General features: G+C 36.9%; 1 protein-coding gene across 4 annotated transcripts in view; it reads right to left on the minus strand.

Moving 5' to 3' along the window:
- Positions 1-19,977, minus strand: part of KDM4C (lysine demethylase 4C) — a 235,837-nt gene that overhangs the window by 11,742 nt on the left and 204,118 nt on the right. For all 4 annotated transcript variants that reach the window (XM_039729775.1, XM_039729773.1, XM_039729774.1 and 1 more), the window contains one exon: positions 13,348-13,518. In XM_039729775.1, coding sequence (XP_039585709.1) covers positions 13,348-13,518 — 171 coding nt within the window. The remainder of the gene's footprint in view (positions 1-13,347; positions 13,519-19,977) is intronic.

Below are 19,977 nucleotides of genomic sequence, written 5' to 3' on the forward strand. Positions count from 1 at the left end.
GGATTCCTCGGAGAGAAGTGGAAAGAACCTGTTTATTTAGCAAGCAAAACACCCCCAGCACACAAAATGAACAATACCAGATGACAACACTTTCTGAAAAGGATGACAAATTCAGAAAGTCTTTCCTGGGAGCGGTCGCTCTGTTGCTGCTCCCTCCAGCGCTGGGGATAGCTGCCGCAGCCACCAGATGTAAACTCTTGGTGTTTCCCAGGTCCCAGTCCGGAGCAGGTTTGAATGGTTCCAAAAAGGGAAGGGAAAAAACAGTCCAGGGAAAAAAATCTGGAGCGCTTAGTTAAACTAACAGAAGCAAAAAAAGCAAAAGCAGAGCAGGAGCAAAGCAGGAGCGAAGCAGGAGCAAGGGCAAAGCAAGCGGCAAAAAGCAAAGCAAAATCCACACTATGTACTGCCCCGTCTCTCTGTCCCGCCAGCCGTGGGGGAGCAGGCTGATAACAAACCAAAACAAACCTTGCTCTTCAGAGCCAGTCTTGAAGGCACAGTACATAATATCCAGCACTAACAGAACACACGACTGGGGATACAAGCATCATAACCTCACCTTAGGACACCCCAATACAATAAAGATTAAGATTTCTTTTCCTACACATGAAAAGATAAGGCCAACAACTTAGAAAGGTGTTGAGGAAAAAAAAATTATGGTATACCATATTAAATGTGAATATTCTCTGCAAGTGGTTCCCTCTTGAAGATTACTCATATTCACCACTAACTCATCTGAATAAGCATAAATTTTTTTCTTATTGTGTTAGGATAACACAACTTCCTTTTTAGTGGTGGCGGAGGAAGCCACAGAGGCTGCTTCTGACAGAGAAGCTCATCAGAACGTCTGTGCCCCGCAGAACCAATCTCTACAGGCTCTGACGATTGACACATTGGCTGACCCAATTAGAGAAGTTAGCAATGCATCTGTGATGACATATTTAAGAAGGAAAAGAGGCACGCAATTCTCTTTCTCCCTTTCCTTGGAGGGGTGGGGGAGGGCCACTAGTTCCCTTCCCGGCAGGGTCCAGCCAGGCCATGCTGCCAGGCGCCAACCCAGTGCTGCAAGCGGGCCCGAGACCGAGGCGGGGAGCAGCCAAGGCCAGAAGGGGCCGCTGCCAACCAGTCCACGAGCAGCCACATGGCCAGGACGTGCAACTGGGGCGGCACCATGTGGCGGCTGCTATCTCAGCATGGCTTACAATTAACTTTACTCGCTTAGCCACTTATAGCCAGCTGTGCTGCAGACAAAAGGGCAGAAGTGGTGGCAGCAGCTTTTCCTTTTTGATGGCCCACATGTGGAAAGGCAGTGAACGAAGCCCGTACTGCAGTGGCTGGTGCAGCTCCTGCAGCACTGGCAGAGACCATGTGCCCAACAGTGAGAAGCATGGAGAGCAATTCCCCAATAGTGGAGCCCAGTCAGGATCAACATTTCAGCACTGCAGAACTCTACAGAAACTTTCCAGTTGATACAACCTGAGAATAAATGAACCTGTGGACAGCAATTCTCTCCCAAGTGAGAAAAAAGGAAGAGGTGAAAACACACAGGGACAACAACATGGTGACACTAAGGTCGGTGAAAAGGAGGGAGGGGGAGGAGGAGGCATGTCAGGTGTCAAACCTGAGATTCTTCTGCAGGCTATGGTGAGGACTATAATACAATTTTGCCCTGTAGTTCATAATGGGTAGTGCATGAGGGGATGCAGCATTCACCTGCAGCCCATGAGAAAAAGGTGCTTGCACTGGAGTGTGTTGATGCTGAAAAGCTGTAATCTGGTGAGAGCCTTGAACAGAAAGAGAGAGAGAGAACTCTTGCTTCCAGAGACAGAGGAAGAGGACCCTTGCTTTTATACTAGAACAGCTCATCCTTAAAAACTACACCCCACTAACGACTTGCCCAAGAAAAAAACAGTTGTGGGAAAACTGCTTTGTCCATGGGAGGGACTGGTACTCGTGAAAATCAGAACCATGTTGGAAGAATTCACAGAGAACTGTCTCCTGTGGGAAGAATCCCACAGCATAGCAAAAGAGTATCCTTTCCCAAAGTGAACTGAAGGAAGATTTTCAGAATTGAAAACTGACTAAAAACCCCATATTTGCCTCCCTGCACTGTCAGTGGGAAAGAAAGAAGGGTTGGGGGGCAAAGTGTTCTAAATGTTTATTTTAGTTTTCATTATCCTCTTTTAATTCTGTCAATTAATTTTTTCTTTGCACCTTTTAAGTTTTTGATCCTGTTTTGCCCTAAAAGTTTTTTCTTCACAATCCTGACCTCAACTCATGAACCCCCTTTCCTTTAATTTTTGTTTTCCTCTCCTCTGTTCAACTATAGCAGAAGAGAATGAGTGAATAGTATTTCATGGGTGCACTGGCATTTAGCCAATGTCAAACCCATGACACTTATATCACTGTCTACAAACCTGAGGTTTACATTCATCAACTGGCATAAATTTAAAGTATATTTTTAGACAGGTAGAATAAGGTCATCTTTTTCTAAACCATTTAAGTCTTTTGGAAGGAGTTAAATAATTTTTAAATCTACCATATCAGTAACATTCTTTTACCTATTTCCCAGGGGGATGACACTACAAAATCCAGCACAGAGCAGTCAACTGTCATCGAGCATTAACTAAGACAGAAAACAAATCCGGCTGGCACCTCTTTCTTCAGGAATATTTTAACTGAGCAATGCCAATCCTGTGAACAACGTCAGGAGCTACTGTTTTATCCTCCTCAATACTAACTGAACTTTTGATCTGTTTAACTGGCAGACACTGCACTGAGCTTTGTTATTTTTCAAATCATTCTGGTTTAGACTGTATTCAAAATAAATTTTTGTTTGTTTTAATTGTATTCAAATTACGGTATCTTCCTCAGCGTCACTTAGCAAAGATTTCTGTGTCTCCTTGACACTCCTGGCTTTCACTTCCTGATTTGCTTTGTTTCAAAAACAAGGTACAAAATGCTCCATTGTTTACTGAAATTGTTGTCAAATACCACTGATAGTATAATTGACATAAAGAACACAGGTTAAAATTGTTAAGTGTGACTCTTGCAACAGGTTTTGTGAACTAGTACATACTTCTAACCTGTTTCTTGCTGTATGTCATTGTAAACATAGCAAGAGAATAAAATATACAGAAATTTAATAAATTATTTCACTTAATAGTATTGGATTAGAATAAAAATACACAGAATCTGACCGGGATTATTTTTCCCAAGATGCTATGAGTTTAAAGATGGCTGAAAACTTAGCTCAAACATAGTATTTGTAACAGTTATTTTAGCTGAATATATTTCTCATCTTTCAAAGTCATTCATTATTTCTGTATTATATGACACCATAACCCTCTAGGAAGACATATTTCAATCATTCAACAGCAGTTTTCCAGAAAGATTGTGTAAGAAATACCATTTCATAGTACTGCTGCAGCTTTCTGTATTAGGAAGTTCTTCCAACTTTCTAACAGTATTTTCTTGTCCATGCAATCAGGCAAGATGGAATGGCAAAAGGCAGAGGTAAGCAGAAGCTTGGCTTCAGCCCCACAGTGTGCCTGGTGAATCCTTTCTGTATTGTTCCATCCCTGCTGCAGAGGGGCCATGGCACAATATTTTAATCTTCCTCGTGGCAGACTGAAAGCTCATAATCTAGCCCTGAAGTTACAAAGATCAAAGAGAAGTAGATATTGAAAAGACTGACTAGAGAAAACTCAGATTCTGTAATTGCACTAAACTTGACTTTCCTACATACCTACATATTATTTTTACTCTAAATCATGCTGCGTTCATAAATTTATACATACTGTTAGAATCAATCAGCAAAATAGAAATTGTTCATTTTCTGTCATCCCCACATTTCTTAAATATCTAAGAATAGTTCAGACCTTACTGTTAGTCTATCTAAACACAATTTTCACAGAGAAAGCCATTGTATTGACTTTTATCCTAAAAATGTCATGGTTTCTGAAAAATAACTTTAATGCACGGTCTCCAAAACTCAAAACACCAAAAACCTCTGTCCCCTTATATTTGAGAAACTGAAATTCACTTTACAGCAAACTAAATTCATAACACATTAATTTAAATTTAAAACAAATGAGTATTCTTCTGTTGATCACAAAATTAAGAGTAACTTCTCACAACACAGACAAATACATCTGATTTTCACTGGTAAGTGGGTTTCTAGTCCCTAGACTTTAAACATAAAAAAGTAAGAAAAATCCAGGCCTGATTATTTGGCTTTTGCACAGAAACAGTCCTCATGGTAATTCCAGCTGAAGTGCAGGATTAGCTATTAAATTTTCCCCTTAAATTAGGACCTGAGTTAAATTTACTACTGTACCTCATTGCTACTAGGGTACATGAGATAGTGCTCCCTGTACCAACAGAAACCAGATGAAGACGGTTTAACAAGAAGGAGTGCAGAAGCAAGCACAAGGTGGCCATACCATCAGGAAGTGGCCTTTCCAAGGCCATTCTGCAAAAGAACTTCATCCAAATTTTCTTCTCTGCCTATATTCCTTCAGCTAATATTAACTTTCAACACGAATGCTAGTGATTAAGCTTCCACAGCCCTGCTCTCTGGTGATTGTTTCATAAAAGGAGCATGGCTAATGCAATTACAACCAATACCTCCAATTTCACAAAGCTGACCATACAGAAAAATACCACACTGCAAACACTGAATATATCTACCAACACCATTAAAGTGCAAGTAGAGAAACAAATTGTGGAAACTCTCTATAAGAACCACTAATCTCAACAGAATGTCAAACTGTTTTTCTTTCCAAAGCTGATAGTATATACTAGTTGATGCAAATTTTTAGAAACACAAAATTAGGTCTCATATGTTCCAAGACAATTTGAATGGAAAGGAGAGTGGTAGCTAATTTGTCACAGTCAGATTTTTATCTAAACAGGAACAGCAATTTACACAGTGAATTAGCATTTGAAAGAGAAGGCCTGATTCCCAGGAGTGCAGTTCTGGGTTTGAATTGGTATAAATTCAGTGAAATCACCAGATTAACAGAATAGTTACTGTAATTCAATAAATTCAGCTTTGAATCACGAAATGGGAGTATAAATATACTTTAGACTGACGTATAGTATGTCATCTTTAAAATATTTTTGAATGTTCTCCTACAGAGTGAATATATGCTTTTACAGAAGAAAACTGGAATATAAATGGGACCATGCATTCTCACATAAATCTAAAAATTTCTTACTTTCTATCCAGCTTAGAAAGTCACTATTTTAACCATTGCATTGCCTTTCAGTGAAGTGTTAATAACACAAATTCTTGCATAATGCTAATTGATAGACACAGAATTGCCCAGAAGACAACAACTCAAACCACGGCAGAATGCAACTTAAGATGTCCAGGGTGGTACTGGACATCACAATAAGGCACAGTGGAGAGGACACTAAAGGGTACAATACATTTTTATGGGACAAACTTGAGTGTCACCAGTAAGAAGCTGAAGTTGCCAAGGACACCCAGATGTCTAACTAGCTATGAGGAGCAAGGCTTCTATAGTGCAGCAGAAAATCCTGTCTCATGCTTATGTCAAAGTCAGATGACACCGAGTGCTACACTAGCACCTTCTGTCCTGCCCACCTGTATATTTGCTCCCTGCAAATCAGTTACAGTCAGATAAGTACAATGACCAGCTCATGTGCTGCTCCTGCCCCCTCCTTAGGGTGCAACACAGACACAAAGGAAAATATGAGTCTTCCAACACTTCCTCCACTGACCCCAAGTAAGTCTGGTAATAACCTTCCTCTACACAACAGTATTGTAAAGTAACAGATGAAAAAATTCTACAATTCCTGGATTTCCTCAGAAAAAAGGTGGGAGGTGAAATAACACTCCTATCCCAATCCCAGCATCTCAAAGATTCATATCTCAAAGATTCCTGTACAAATTCTAGTAATTTCACCATGCTCCATAGGCTCATTACAGCTGTACTCACTGTGATCCCGGACAAGGACACACATTGTCTTTGCAAACACAAGAAACGTTGTAATATATTTCTTTCTTTTGCCTGCCTTACTGCGAAGTCAGCCATCTTATCATGAACTGCAGAGTAATGATTTATCTTCCATTTTGTTTCTCCTACAAGGCATTATGCATTACCTCTCCTGTGAGGCATCACCTTCAATTCATCTAACATCATTATTGTTAAGGATCCATAAAGCATTTCATCATAAAGTGGAAAGGCTATTCTACAAGGAAATGGTACAAAGATAATATTTCTATTTGAGGCTTTAATTTGCTTATAATCTCTTTGATATTAATTTTTTATGCTTATCTACTAAATTGTCTGTCTTTCTGCTGTAACAGGAAACAACAAAGCAAGAGCAACAGAAAAATTATTTGTTTTCTCCATAATAAAGTGAAAGTGACTCACTTAAATCAAGAATTATATAGTACTGTACAACAAGTTTTAGATTAAAACAAGACTACTACATCTGTTGATGCCTGGTAGCTTCAAGATTTAAACAATGAAATAAAACCCTTCAATCTGCAGCCTTAGACCTTAGTTTTTGGTTTTGAAAGAGCTTGATTTAACTCACAAGAGCACAGTTTTCAACACAGGAATTAATTTGTATTAGTATTCAGAAGAAGCAAACAATTATTCCCATGTAAAAATCATACCATTCTGTGTATAGGCATTTGTAAATCTTGTGAAGAAGTTCACAACTACAAAAATGTATTAAACTTAATTTTCCCTGTTCACAAACTCAAATTAAATTCTTCATAACATACATAAATATTAAAATTATTGGAGTATTTCACAGAACAGGAATGTAAAATACTACACAATCTCTATAAATCCACCAAACCAGAAAAAGAAACCTTAGTTTTTTCTGAGATATGTCATGCAGGTCTCAAATTTGCTTTCCAAAATTTTTCAGAATTACTTGTCAATGATCACATTATACAACTCGCTGAGTAGTGAGTTCAATTACACAGCAATATTGTAATGCTGCAAAAAATAATTGTACCAGCCCAACATGAATTGCACATTATTCAGTTTATAGACTCAATGTCACAGTTAAGAAACCTTTTAGAAAGTTGCTAAACCAATTATAATTCATTATGTCTCTTTTCCCACATCACAAAAACAATTCCCACAACTTTTGACTAAGTTTATACCAAATACAGTCTAGCTTCTTGCTACCTTCACAAATGCATTACATTCCTACTTCACATTCTCAGAAACTGCTGGTCATGGTGTTACTGGAGTGCACCCAAAATCTACAGATTGCCCACAAAATGTGCAAATTCAGCCATTCTAATTTCCTTACCAATTTTTACAGATTTACATGCCATTATAATAAAATTTTAACAATAAGCAATTATTGTATGCCAGCAATCAAATGGATCTTTCACAAAGGTGCAGAAAACACTACTATTTAAAACTTTGATTTGAACAGGTAGACAAGCAGAAAAGAGTTGTTAGAAGACATCAAGAGAGAAAGGTATACAGAAGAGAAATCACTAGGAAAAATGCTGGAAACTAATCAGGAATTCAGTCATTTATAATGCCAGACAAGGTTGAAGAAAAGTAACATGTGTGTTCTTTGTAAGACAGGTTGTCAGAAGAACACAGCCCCTAGTAATTCCCTTGGGAATTACTAAGCTAGAATCGAAGCTTCTGGTTTTTTACATACAGATGGACATTAAATGGGCTCTCAAGACTTGCGTGCTAGAACAGTATCTCAAAATGTCTATTGTTCAAGAAGTATGGTTTTTCAAAAGCACAGGTAAATGCATTAACATAACATATACTGAGAAGCTGACTGAGTATCACATCTGCACACACTTCCAGCACCAGTGAAAGTGAGTAGTCACAGTCAAAGTCATTAGAGAGAAGTTCCCAAAAACAAGTAAGATTTTGTTCTTGAAACTACATCCTGAGCACTGACACTCACAGCTCTCAAAAGTAAGCTCTTCTAATCTCCACATGCAAAAAGTCCCACCAAAATAATGGCACATTATAATTTTCTACTAATATTCCCTTTAGCTGGCCTGGAGGAAATAATTTTTGAAAAACTGTCAATTTCTTCTGCATCTCAAAGGAGGATGAAGTAAATCTACTCTGTCTCTCATTTATCTAGTAACACACAATTGCTTTGGGACAATCCGTATTCATCCCAACTCATTCACCTGCAAATTACCTCAATTAGTTCCTCTGGTCTCAGGTAATTATTAAGGTTATAAATGCCTTCACAGTTTCAAAACCCTGGGAGGGTTATCTAGGCCAGGAAGGATCATGCAAAACCTCAGTAAGTCCATGATAAAAGCAGATAGAATTGGCAGCTTTACACACACAGTCTATAGAGTATATGTGTATACAGTAGAGCGCACATACAATAGAGTGTGAGTCATGTGATAGTAAAACTTTTATTTCATTATTTTGTAGGATATGAAGTGAGCATTTGTTGCCTGGGATAGTAAAGGATTGCAAAGAAGTCCCTCAATTAAAAAAGTTGTGGGTTATTTCTTTAACAGATTCTTAACCTACACTGCTATCACACTGACAGGTTTTTCTTCAGATACTAGTAACTAAAATGTGGGGTTTTTTTCTGTTCTTTTGTTTTAAACAAAGAATGCAAGGAATAACAATTTTAGTTGCTGTAAAATCTAGGTGCACATGGTAAGAAAGTGTAGCCTTTTAATAATTTCAGTAAAGTACTTTGGTTTTCAGAGCTCTCAAGAGCCCTGTTCCTCTCTCTCCTGGAGAGTGGGAAAATTAAAAGTACTGATAGACACAGAAAGACAGAGTTTAATCCCCTTATTTTCTCTTCACACCAAGAGCTTTCTTGGGGCCACTGCTGGAGGAAGGTACTTGAAATAAGCATCAACAAAATTCTGTTAAGGATTCAGGTATCACTGCTAGTATGTTAAGAAACTCACTGCTTGGTGGTGCTTTTTTCATGCTTGATATTTTTCTCAAGATAAGGTGGCATCCACTTTAAAAGAACTGGTAGACAAAAAAAAAATCAAGGAACATGCTGGATGGAGCAATGTGACACATTAAAAAATGAACTGAAATTATCTCTGAACAGAGAGATCCAGCTGGAGCTCAGGAAAGAAAGGACACTTTATCACCTTAAAAAGAATAGTCAGCTGGCTCAGGAGAACTACAAGCATGTTGTGAGGTTATGCAGCAAGAAAATTAGAAGGGCCAAAGCCCAGCTAGAATGTAATCTGTCTACTGCCATAAAAGACAATAAAAAATGTTTCTGTAAACATTCTCACCAAAAGGAAAGCTAAAAAGAATCTCCATCCTTAACTGGATGCGGTGGGAAAACACAGTAACAAAGAATGAGAAAGAAGCTGAGGTACTTAACTGCTTTCTTTGCTTCAGTCTTTAGTATCAGTTGTTCTGTGAGAACCAGCCCCTTGAGCTTGAAGACAGGAGTAGGGAGAAGAATGAAGCCCCAGAAATCCAACAGGAAATGGTCAGCAACCTGCTACACCCCTTAAACACACATAAATCTACGGGGTTGATCCACCCAGAGGAACTGAGGGAGCTGGTGGAAGAGCTTGCTGAGCCACGTTGCACCATTTACCAGCAGTTCAGGCTAATTTGGAGGTCCCAGTTGAATGGAGGTTGACAAATGTGGCACCCATCTTCAAGATGGGTCAAAATGTGAAATCAGGGAACTACAGGCCTGTCAGTTGGAGTGTCAAGCAAAATGGCACCTTCCCTCAGTGCCAAGGAAAGTCATGGAGCAGATCATCCCAAGTGTCATCAAACAGCATGTGCAGTGCAATGACACAATGAGGTCCAGCCAGCAGGGGTTTGTGAAAGGCAGGTGCTACTCCATCAACAGAATCCCCTTCTGTAACAAGAGACAAGTTTAGTAGATAAGGAAAACGGAGTATATGTTGTCTGCCTGGACTTTCATAAAGCCTTTAATGGCATTTTACACAACATTACCCTGGAGAAACTGTGTTTCCATGGTTTGGACAGACACATTGGTCACTGGGTAAAAAACCTTCTGTAAGTCTGGGCTTAAAGTAGTTGTGGGTTGTGGATGTGACTATCCACAGTGCAACTTCACCTTTTCAATGGACAACACCAACATACACTTACAAGTAAACGAAAACATAGCGTGGTTACGTCATGGCAGCAATTACACTCATTTTTGTTCACCTAGTTTCCTTGATAACCACCAGGTGAATCCAGGACATCACAGAATTCTCTGTAAACTCATCACTGAAGGACCAGGGCACTTAAGGGGGCAATAGCCTGGAAGGACATTTGCTGTTTCAGGAGATGTGTGCTCAGCTCTACTGTAATCAGACCTCTCAATAGTGTGCTTCACTCTGCAATTATCTTTTTAACTCCTTGCAATCAATATAATACGGTATCTATCCCCCCCAAACATGAATACTGCAAAGCTTCCCCATTCTTCTGTGATTCTAATAACAGTAACATGGGAACATGGTAACAACTTCATCCAAATCTTACGCATATATGTATATAAATCATATTGCCAGCCACAATATATACAGAAACAAATCTTCTAGCTATACACCAAGAGTAATAACTTCTAGCAAAATGCTACAATATGCCAGTGCCCATAGCCATTAGGTATCAAAACAAACAAACAAAAAACCCCAAACAAACAAACCAACCAAAATTCCACACCTCAAAACAAATAAACAAACAAAAAACCCCACCACCACCAACAAAAAAATGAATTGTCAGATACTCTCCCTAAATGATGAGACCAAAAAACTGAAAAACTTCTTGATGCATAATCTGTGAACTGACATCTGGCCTACTGGCCAGAACAGTAATGTTCTGGGCACTGTGCTAGGGGCTGTTTGACAAGTTACGGAGCATTAATACTTCAAGAAGTGGCAAGTGGCACACATAAATGCTATCTGCTGCTATCAGTTACTCAGAACTGCAGTATATGCACTCCTTAGTTGTGTGCTTGCATCACTAAAGTAACTGCAAAAGTTGTCATCTCATGACCTTTAAGATATCACATACTGTCACCCTTACTGAAGTCTTCCCATGCATTACAGGAGGAATTTGTCCTGCTGTTGCTTCTAGGAAGAGATTGTATCCATATACTTCTTTACACCTCTTACACCTTCTGGGTTGAAGAAAAGCAGGTTGATTAGCATATTGGTTTAAACCCTGTAATTGAAGGGTGATTAGTCTAAGAAATCAGGTATAACATCCAAGAAATAAATAATGTTGAAATTAAAAAACCTAAATATGTGTCTATAGTTAAAACACCTAACACTTCCCACGTCATCTATTTAGTAAATGCCAACACAAACAAAGAGAAATACATATGAGAAGAGATCAATGTATACCCTGATTTGGTTATTGTTGAATACAGAGTTTCATAAAGTTCAGTTCAAGACTGAACTTTTCCTGCTCCCTTCCTCCTTAAAAATAAGCCACTGTGTCTGAATATTGGAATTTTGGTTTATTGTGAGCTGAACTGAAATTATGTAGTGGATTCAGCACATACTGGAAGAGCAAAAAGCTCCTATCTTTCTGAGCTGGTTGAAAAGTGAAAATAGATTAGAAAAATAAGTTCTTCAACAGGCAGCAACATTGCTTTCACACCAGATTTGATGAACAAGTCCTCCCAGCGGCACTAACATCTGATACACACATTGCATGGATTAGTAAGTTTTAGTCTGAGAAGAAAAAAATACTTTTTTTTTCAGTTCCAGTTACTGCTGCAGGTATATTATCTAATGAAAACACAACATTTCTCTAAGAAATGTGAAATTCGTTTGGTGTTTCCATCAAACAATTATATGTTCATCCACTATCTGAGAAGCACTGAGGCATATCCAGACCTGATTACATTTATTCTTAGCACCAGATCAGACTCCCCCACTAGGACAACAAGCAGGTCCTCACCTTTGCCTTACCAGATCCTTGATGCAGAAGGCATTTACAAAAGGGTTTCTAATAGCAATACACATATTTACTTAGTATCTTGATCATCCTAAATCAGAATGCCACTGATCATTAGTGGAGACTTCTGCAGTGTTTCACATTAAAGGACAAATTTTCAAAGACATCTAAGATAGATTTGGTGACTGACTTCTCTTCAGACCACTGGGACGTGACCAGCTCAATTCCCAAACACTGATCTGAGATGCATCCTCTCAAATACCATATTTTAAAAATATGCCAGACTTTTCAACAACTAAGAAGCTTCTAAGAACAACAGTATCATTTCCATTGATATATCTGTCAGCTAATGCTCCTTTCAGGAAAATATCAGGTCTGCAGAAAGCACAAGAGCTCAAAGACTTTCACAGGTGAAGAATGTGGAGTGTTCCGAGCAGTATCCCTTGAGATGCAAAGCCAGCATTCTCCAGCACTGCTGTGTAAGCCAGGCTCTTCCCCTCTACATACTGAACAGTACTAAATGAAAAGTAGTCTTCCAACAAACAGCACTTTTGCCTATCAGTGGTCCCTGGAGGCTTTAACTTCTGGAAGTTAGTAGGAAGGACACCAAAAGTACTGGCTTAGCACATAAAAGACTCCAGAGGATCATGAAGGTAAATGAGGATTAGAGTCACATCAGGAGAAAGAGGTCAAAGGGCACTTGATGAACACCACAAAGCTTAACATCCAGCATATCATTGCAAACATGGAGGGAAACAGAATCTTTCTCCAACTGCAAATTTACTCATATGTGCCAAATGCACAATGTGGTTTTTAACAATTATGAGAGCCATGGTAGTTTATGTAAGTGCATAAGGGAAATCAAAATCTCAGCTGCCTTTTGAAAATGTAATACACTATACTACATATAGATAAACTACTTTCCCTAATTATGTTTGTCATTACTAATGTAATCTCACAAACTAAAGATCAAGAAAAGTAAATAAGTTGTTAGAGCAGATTCTTAAGAGCTGTTCTTCACATTACAGAAGAAATCCTTCTATTCTGCAAGGAATTTTCACAAGTTATATCTAAGTGACAGAGAAGGATATATGGAATTCCCTCTTTCATATTCTTAACTAAATATGTATTTCTCATTTAATTTAAAGAATTTCTAAGATTACTCTTGATTCATTTGGTCAAATGGCAAAGACTAATTAGAACAACCGAAGCTTGGAAGCCCATTAGAAAATAATCATTCTCAGCAGTTAAAGCAACAAACATGAACTAAATATTAAGATGTTATGTTCTCAAAGTCATAAGAATTAGTTCAAGAGGTTCCTGCTCAAATTAAAAAAAAACCAAAAACCCAAAAAAAAAAAAATCAAATGCCACAAAACCCCACCCCAAAACAAAATATCAAGAAAACAAACCAGAATGAATAGGAATCTGAGAAAGTACTTACTACAATGTCTTCAGGAAAAGTATCCAGACTGAAGGAGCCATCATCAAACATGACTTCATAGAAAAGCTGAGATGTCACTCCTATGACTCTGCAACTATAGTACCGTGTATTTCTATGTTTCGTGATGACTGTCTGCCCAACTGTAATGGCTCTCCCACATACTTTAGCTCTCTTGAAAAAAAAGAAGAATTTAAAAGAAAAAATAAATTTAAAATACCAGCTTACTCATAAAAAATTTATCAGTGTAAAAACAGGGTTGATAACAGCTGAGCACTCGAGATAAAAACTTCAAATTAAATTAATTTAATTCAATAATGTTAACATAATTTCTTTTATTTACAAAATTTCTCCACTTCATGGGAAAAAAATGACATCTGAATAATACTACATCAAAGCATACTTCTGCAACTGATGCTTTAAAACTATTCTGCATTGCATCAGTAATATATAAATAGAAAAAATGTTTATTTTTGTTTGTGGGATAATTTGTAGATAATTTGTAGAATTTGTAGAATTTTCCTGAAGACACAAGGTGTGATGAACCAAGAGTATGGTTGTGGTTTTTTTTTTTAATTATGAGATTTTGAAGTACTGGATTTCTGTACGATTCCACATAATAAAATGAAATTTTGGCCTGTGAGATGCAAAAACTAAATGTATATCCAGCTCTTGCCAGAGCTGTCTACAGCAGTGTATGTGAGGAACTTCTTAACCACATTGTACAGAGCTTTTGCTTTAAAGCTTCAAACAGCACTGATCACTCTTCATCAGTTATTTGCATAGTATAGCAGTAACAATTTTTTTTTTCACTTTTCACTTATAATTCTCCAGTGGTAATTACATAAATCAGAAGACTAGCAGAGTTCTTAAACTATGCAAAAATTCTACATCAATAACTAATTGATGGATTCTATAAATATAAAAACAATGGAACTTTGTAGGAAGGCAATCACTAAGAAGCTCACACCATAGAGTCAACATCTCATCTCCCAACTCCTGTATCCCTGTGAACCTTCCACTTTAAAAACCTTCTTCACCAGGAAATAAAACCAGTACCTTCCCATCCAAGTAATACAGAAGGCACTTCTTTCTTATGAGCTTAACTATTCCATATCTCACAAAGGTCCATTGTTTTTATGCAAAGGGTAGCTATTGTGAGTTTGGCTACACCTGAAGAGTTGAACATTTCTAGTTATGTAAGATGCATGTGCACTGGAATACCTAAGGCTGAAATATTTTTTATTAGAAATGTTTATATAAGCTGTGAAAGAATACTTTTATACACAGTCCACACTAAAGTAATCCTCAAATTTCTTAGCACTGCTTTTGAAACCCTCAATGGCAGGAAATTCTTCAGTCAATATAATAGTCTTAAAACTGTCTTATGAAAATCTGGAAAATCCTACAGCTGTAGGATTTGTATCAGTAGAATTGAAGAGAATAAAGAACAGCATCAGTTATTTTAGTTAGATTTCGAGTATTAGCAGTAAAGTGAATGCTTTGGCATAAGAGGAAAAACCCATCCTAAACCTGAAGACTTCTGTTTTAGTGCTGACTTCTTGTCACTATTGGGCTTCCGTCTTGGACCTATTTATGGGATTATAATTTTTAAATCTCTCTGCTCCTGAAAAATAAGGGCATACCAAGTACAAATATTCTGTGCCATTTTTGTAGGCAGTACACTATACATCTGTGTGTCAGAACTCTGCCTGTCACAGACATTTGTAGGATTTAGTTGAGGTCACCTCAGATAGTAAAACTCAATGATGTTCCTAAAGTATTTCCAAGTGCACCTAGAAATAGCATTCTCAGCACATTCACAAATTATTTAACCATTATCTGTATAATAAAATTATTTCTTCATCAATTTAACTGTCTATAGATAGACTAAGTATAGAAATTAACTACACAAATAGCAATGGACTGATTTTATCATAGAAGCAATAAAATGTCCATAAGCATGCTTTTTCTAATCTTGAAACATATGTAATCATGCATGTTTATTTATCTTTCAATTTTTTATTTTATCCTATTCAGCTTTCGGTGGGGGCAGAGGTGGATCTGATGTAAACTAGAGAATATGAATTAATTTATTTATTTTTATGAGGTAATAGAAAAAGTATTCTATCACAGAAACCTAAGGAACTATTGCTCTATTAAAAGGTTTAAATCTTCTCCAAAAGAAGATGGAACTCTTAAGAGAAGATGGAGGGCAAAGTACAACATTTTAAGAGAAAATGAAAATTCATTTAATGATAAAATTTTCAGAGAAGGAATGCCATTTCTCATTAGAAAAAGTAATAAAACCCAAAAAAGCTTTCTAGCTCAAGGAGATTATTTTTTAGTATGTTATCTTCTTAGGATTCTTAATTTATTTCTCAAAAAAACATATTCACAAGTACAGTCTGTAATTGATTGCACATCCCAGAAGACATTTCCTGACAGAAAATCTTAAGAATTTATTGACATTAAGAATGCAATTTTTTGATCAGAAAGGACAGCTGTTATATAAGGGAGTCTATCAGATTAAAGAAACAGCTGTGGTAGTTATCAGATTATTGAGAAAATTGTAGTTTAAAAGCATGATTTTCTTTAATAGTACCAAAGCGAAGAATGAACTACGGTAGTGGCAGAAATACAGAAAACAACCAGATACAAAGAAAGATAATCTCCCCTTCTGTGTGCATACTTCAAAATTTAAAAGGAAAATTACTTTCTCCTTCATTTTCTATATGGCAGGGAACAAAAACCTTAAATATATAAATTATGTGAATATGAATTCATAATGAAATCATGAAGTAGGTATCTGATGTACATCTAAATACCTAGGAACTTTCTCAGGCTACAGTTTTTAATGGAGGATGCTAAAAAAATCTGAGACTTTTTTCCACACTGGAACTTAAATCTCATGTCATCGTTTACTCTTTGGAATTCCAATTTCAGCATAGAAATTATTAATGACATTTCAGAAATAATCCAGTTCATGATTTTTGAGCAACATCTCCTTCTGAAGACTTGGCTTAGTCTTTCTGAGACATTTGGGGTCTGGCAGCAGTTAGCAGACAGTGACAAACAATGACAATCCATCATTAAGGTGTTCAACAGAAAAAGGATCTACAGCTTTGGACAGCATCCCTTCATTCCCTGTTTGCTACAGAGGTTAAGAACTGGCTGATAATAGTAGAAGGTAATTTTAAGTAGCTCCAAAAACAGCAACAGCAGGTATTTGCATCTCCTGTCTTTGTCTCTTCTAAAGATCATTATTCTTTCAAATGTTACTGGGACTGACTAGATAGTCCCTTTTGTCAACAATTTCCAAAGGAAATAGCTGTAAGTATAGTTTTGTCTCCGGCTGGTTTTCTCAGATCTGCAGGGCTCATATGGATCTTTTGGGGTTGGGTTTTTTTTTTTGTTTTTTCTGTTAGAACAATTGCATACAACTCCTTTTTCCCATTTTCGTGTGTATGAATGAGTTCTTTTAATCAAAACAAATCCATCTGCAGCACCTATTCTCAACTGCACTTCCACATGTTCTTGTGGTTTTGACGACAAAAATGTGTGAGGGTGTGGGAACCCAGGACATCCCTCTGGCTGCCCTGGATGGCTCAAGCCCCTAGCAGGGGGCTCAGAGACCCTGGCACAAAGCCAAAGACACCTGTGCCTTTGACTTTGACCCATGGAGCAGTGCCAACTTTTATTAAGAGTTACAAGTCACGAGAATTAAAGTAGAATGACAGTTAATTTGTCATAGGGTGAAAAAGTAGAATTTTGGGGTTTTTAGAATGGGGGTTCAGGAGGCAAGATGGAGGGATTTGGGCATGCCCTGTCCTTCTTCCTTCTTGTGGCACTTTTAGATTGGTTCAGAGTAGAGACAGACTGTCTAACATAGGTGATAGGTATTGGAAAGTTATTGTAAATAAATTACGTGTAGTTCTTAATATAAAATGTTGACACCACCTCAAGGGCGGGCAGTGTGCCACAAACTGACCTGCCAGACAGACTGCAGCGGGTCAGGCAAAAATGTATTAGATATAAGAGAAAACAAGCAACGTTGAAAACCAGAGACAAGGAATTCCGACTCCTTCTTTGAGCACTAGGCTGGGAAAAAGAGACTTTCTAACACCTTGGGGTCATCTTGACCACAGAGATCCTGAGATGAGGGATATGTTTCATGCTCAGAGACAAGCACAGTCAAGGAGAAAAAAAGGAAAAAAAAATTCCAAACCACAGCCTGTAAGTAGCAAATCACTGAGCCTTCCTTGCATATTGACAATCCAATTTACATAAAAAAATAACATAGGCAATGACAGCAAACACCCAAAACACTCCATATATAAAAACTGTTCTGCTAGCAAATTTTTGTGTTATTTCTAAAGCTATACTTTCAGCAAATGTAAGAGGTAGGCCTAGTTTTGAGTCCATGAACATGGAAACGTATTTTTTAAAAGTCATATAAACATCTAAAAACTCTAGTTCTTAGTATTTCTGTATTTACTTCATTTGGCAGCATCAGATAAATTCAAGGATTATTGCTTTCCCTTTTGATTTTCTTTTTGATGATTTTTCTTCAGAAGACCCCACCAATGTTTTCAATGACTGACAACAAAAAGGCACTCTAAAATACTGAAGATAATACAGAACCTGATCCCCAGTGAAAAAGGATTATGAATGTATGTTGAAAAATTTTGCATGAATTCACAGGGGTAAATAAGTTGGATGCATATTCTACTTCCTCACTACAATAAGCCCTTGCCTGGGGTGAAGAGATATGCTAATAATAGTAATAATACACATTTATCTGTTTAGGTAGGCCTTTTTTGTTGAACATTCTCATTGATTTACATATTAAAATACCACTATAGGTATATGTCACAATTTTTCCTAGTGACCAGATGTCATTCTTTGATTGTTGAGTTTTTGGGTTTTGGGTTTTTTTTTAAACTTGAAGAAAGCAGCAAACATGAAGTCAGTACAAAGGCAGTCACTGAGCATTTAGATCGAATATTTAGAGTCTATATTAAGGAAAATCAGACAATTTTAAATTTTTTCCTTGAAATTAGGAAAAATAATAGTGTCCTTGCTTTATGAACAATGTTTTCTGCTAAATACCAGAAGACATTTTTTTTCATACTGACAAGAGAATCTATTTCACTCACAAAAATTTGTTAAGTGAGTATAATATTTGACTCTGCATGATTTCCTGTTCTGCTTCTAAGCAAGGAAACTGAAACAACAGGCAAAAAAAGAAAAGTTGATTAGAAGTAAGATACATTGCTATGCCTAATGGTGAAGAGCAATGTTATTTCTGCATGAAGGAACAGCTAAAAGCTAAGAAAAGCATGACAAGAGAACCAACGGTGAGAAAAGTTCTAAAGGCTTAAAGATGTGATTAGATTAATTATCCAAAAGACAGAGTATAAACCCAAGCATTTAAAAACATATGGCAATCTCCTTTGTCTGAGGAGTAAACTAATAATTTTATAGAAAAACATTCTTTAACAAAATATCTGCTCTTTCCAAATTTTGGCTCTACTGAAAACACAAACGCATAACTTTTATTTCTCTTCTGCAAACCCAACTGTTAGCTGAGACAGGGGGGAAAAAAAGGATAATAATAGTGAATCTTTTAAAAAAAGTTAGTGCTGAGTTTCAGGAAGGATACAATAGTCTCATTCCAATACACTTTCTATGTCCTTCACACAACCTCTAAAACAACAGCCACATAATTGATGGGGTTTGTTTTCTTTTACACTATGTAATACAGGTCAAGAAAATCACTAAGAAATAATGGAATTTATGGAACTGATGCAAATCTCACTACCTAGATTATAAAGACTGGTCTCAAAAAGCTACTAGAAAACATTTGGGAAATGTTGGCCCTATTTTTACTGGTCATGAATCTATCTAGTAATTTTCAACCAATTTTTTTTTCTAAAAACCCCAAAGACAGTATCTTAAGTTGCCTGTACAGATAGAAATTTAAGTTTCCTTGTTTTTCAAACCAAACTAATTTTCTTGGAAAATGTTTGCAAGAAATTAAAACCACATGAAGTGTGCTGGTTTAACATGTTCATTCATTTTGGAAAACAAAAATATGATAAAAAATAACAATACTATGGAAATTTTAAACAGGGATAAACAATATGTCTCCCTTTTAAAAATACCAGCTGCAGCTTGAATACTCTAGACCGATTACTCTAGTTGGGAGGCATTATAATTTAGTACACTTGGAAGAAATCCTACTCTTCAGTAGTCTTGTTCAGTCTTGTCATTAAGACCAAGGATCCACTGAAAAACTCTTTAAAGATCAACAGCTGTGACACAGATATTACCTGGGTTTATGACTTTCATTTCTAATGCATAAAGGAGAAAAAAATTGCAACTTGACTAACTTTCCAAGCTTTTTCCTTAATAAGACTATGTTAAGTCCTTCTGGTTTACTAGGAAGCAAAATACAGTTTTAAAAGCCCAAGATGAATAGCAAAAGTTCTCTCCTAACTGAGATACTAACCATTTATTCAAGTAAAAGACATTAAACTAATTCTTGATTGTGTCTCATCTAAAATTAAAGGCTCTTCCTCAGCACAGAATAGAAATAAAAAGGCAGTCATAACATGAATTTTCATGGCA

The sequence above is a fragment of the Passer montanus genome, unplaced genomic scaffold, assembly GCF_014805655.1.
Source record: "Passer montanus isolate IOZ18808 unplaced genomic scaffold, ASM1480565v1 scaffold7, whole genome shotgun sequence".
Taxonomy (NCBI): Eukaryota; Metazoa; Chordata; class Aves; order Passeriformes; family Passeridae; genus Passer; species Passer montanus.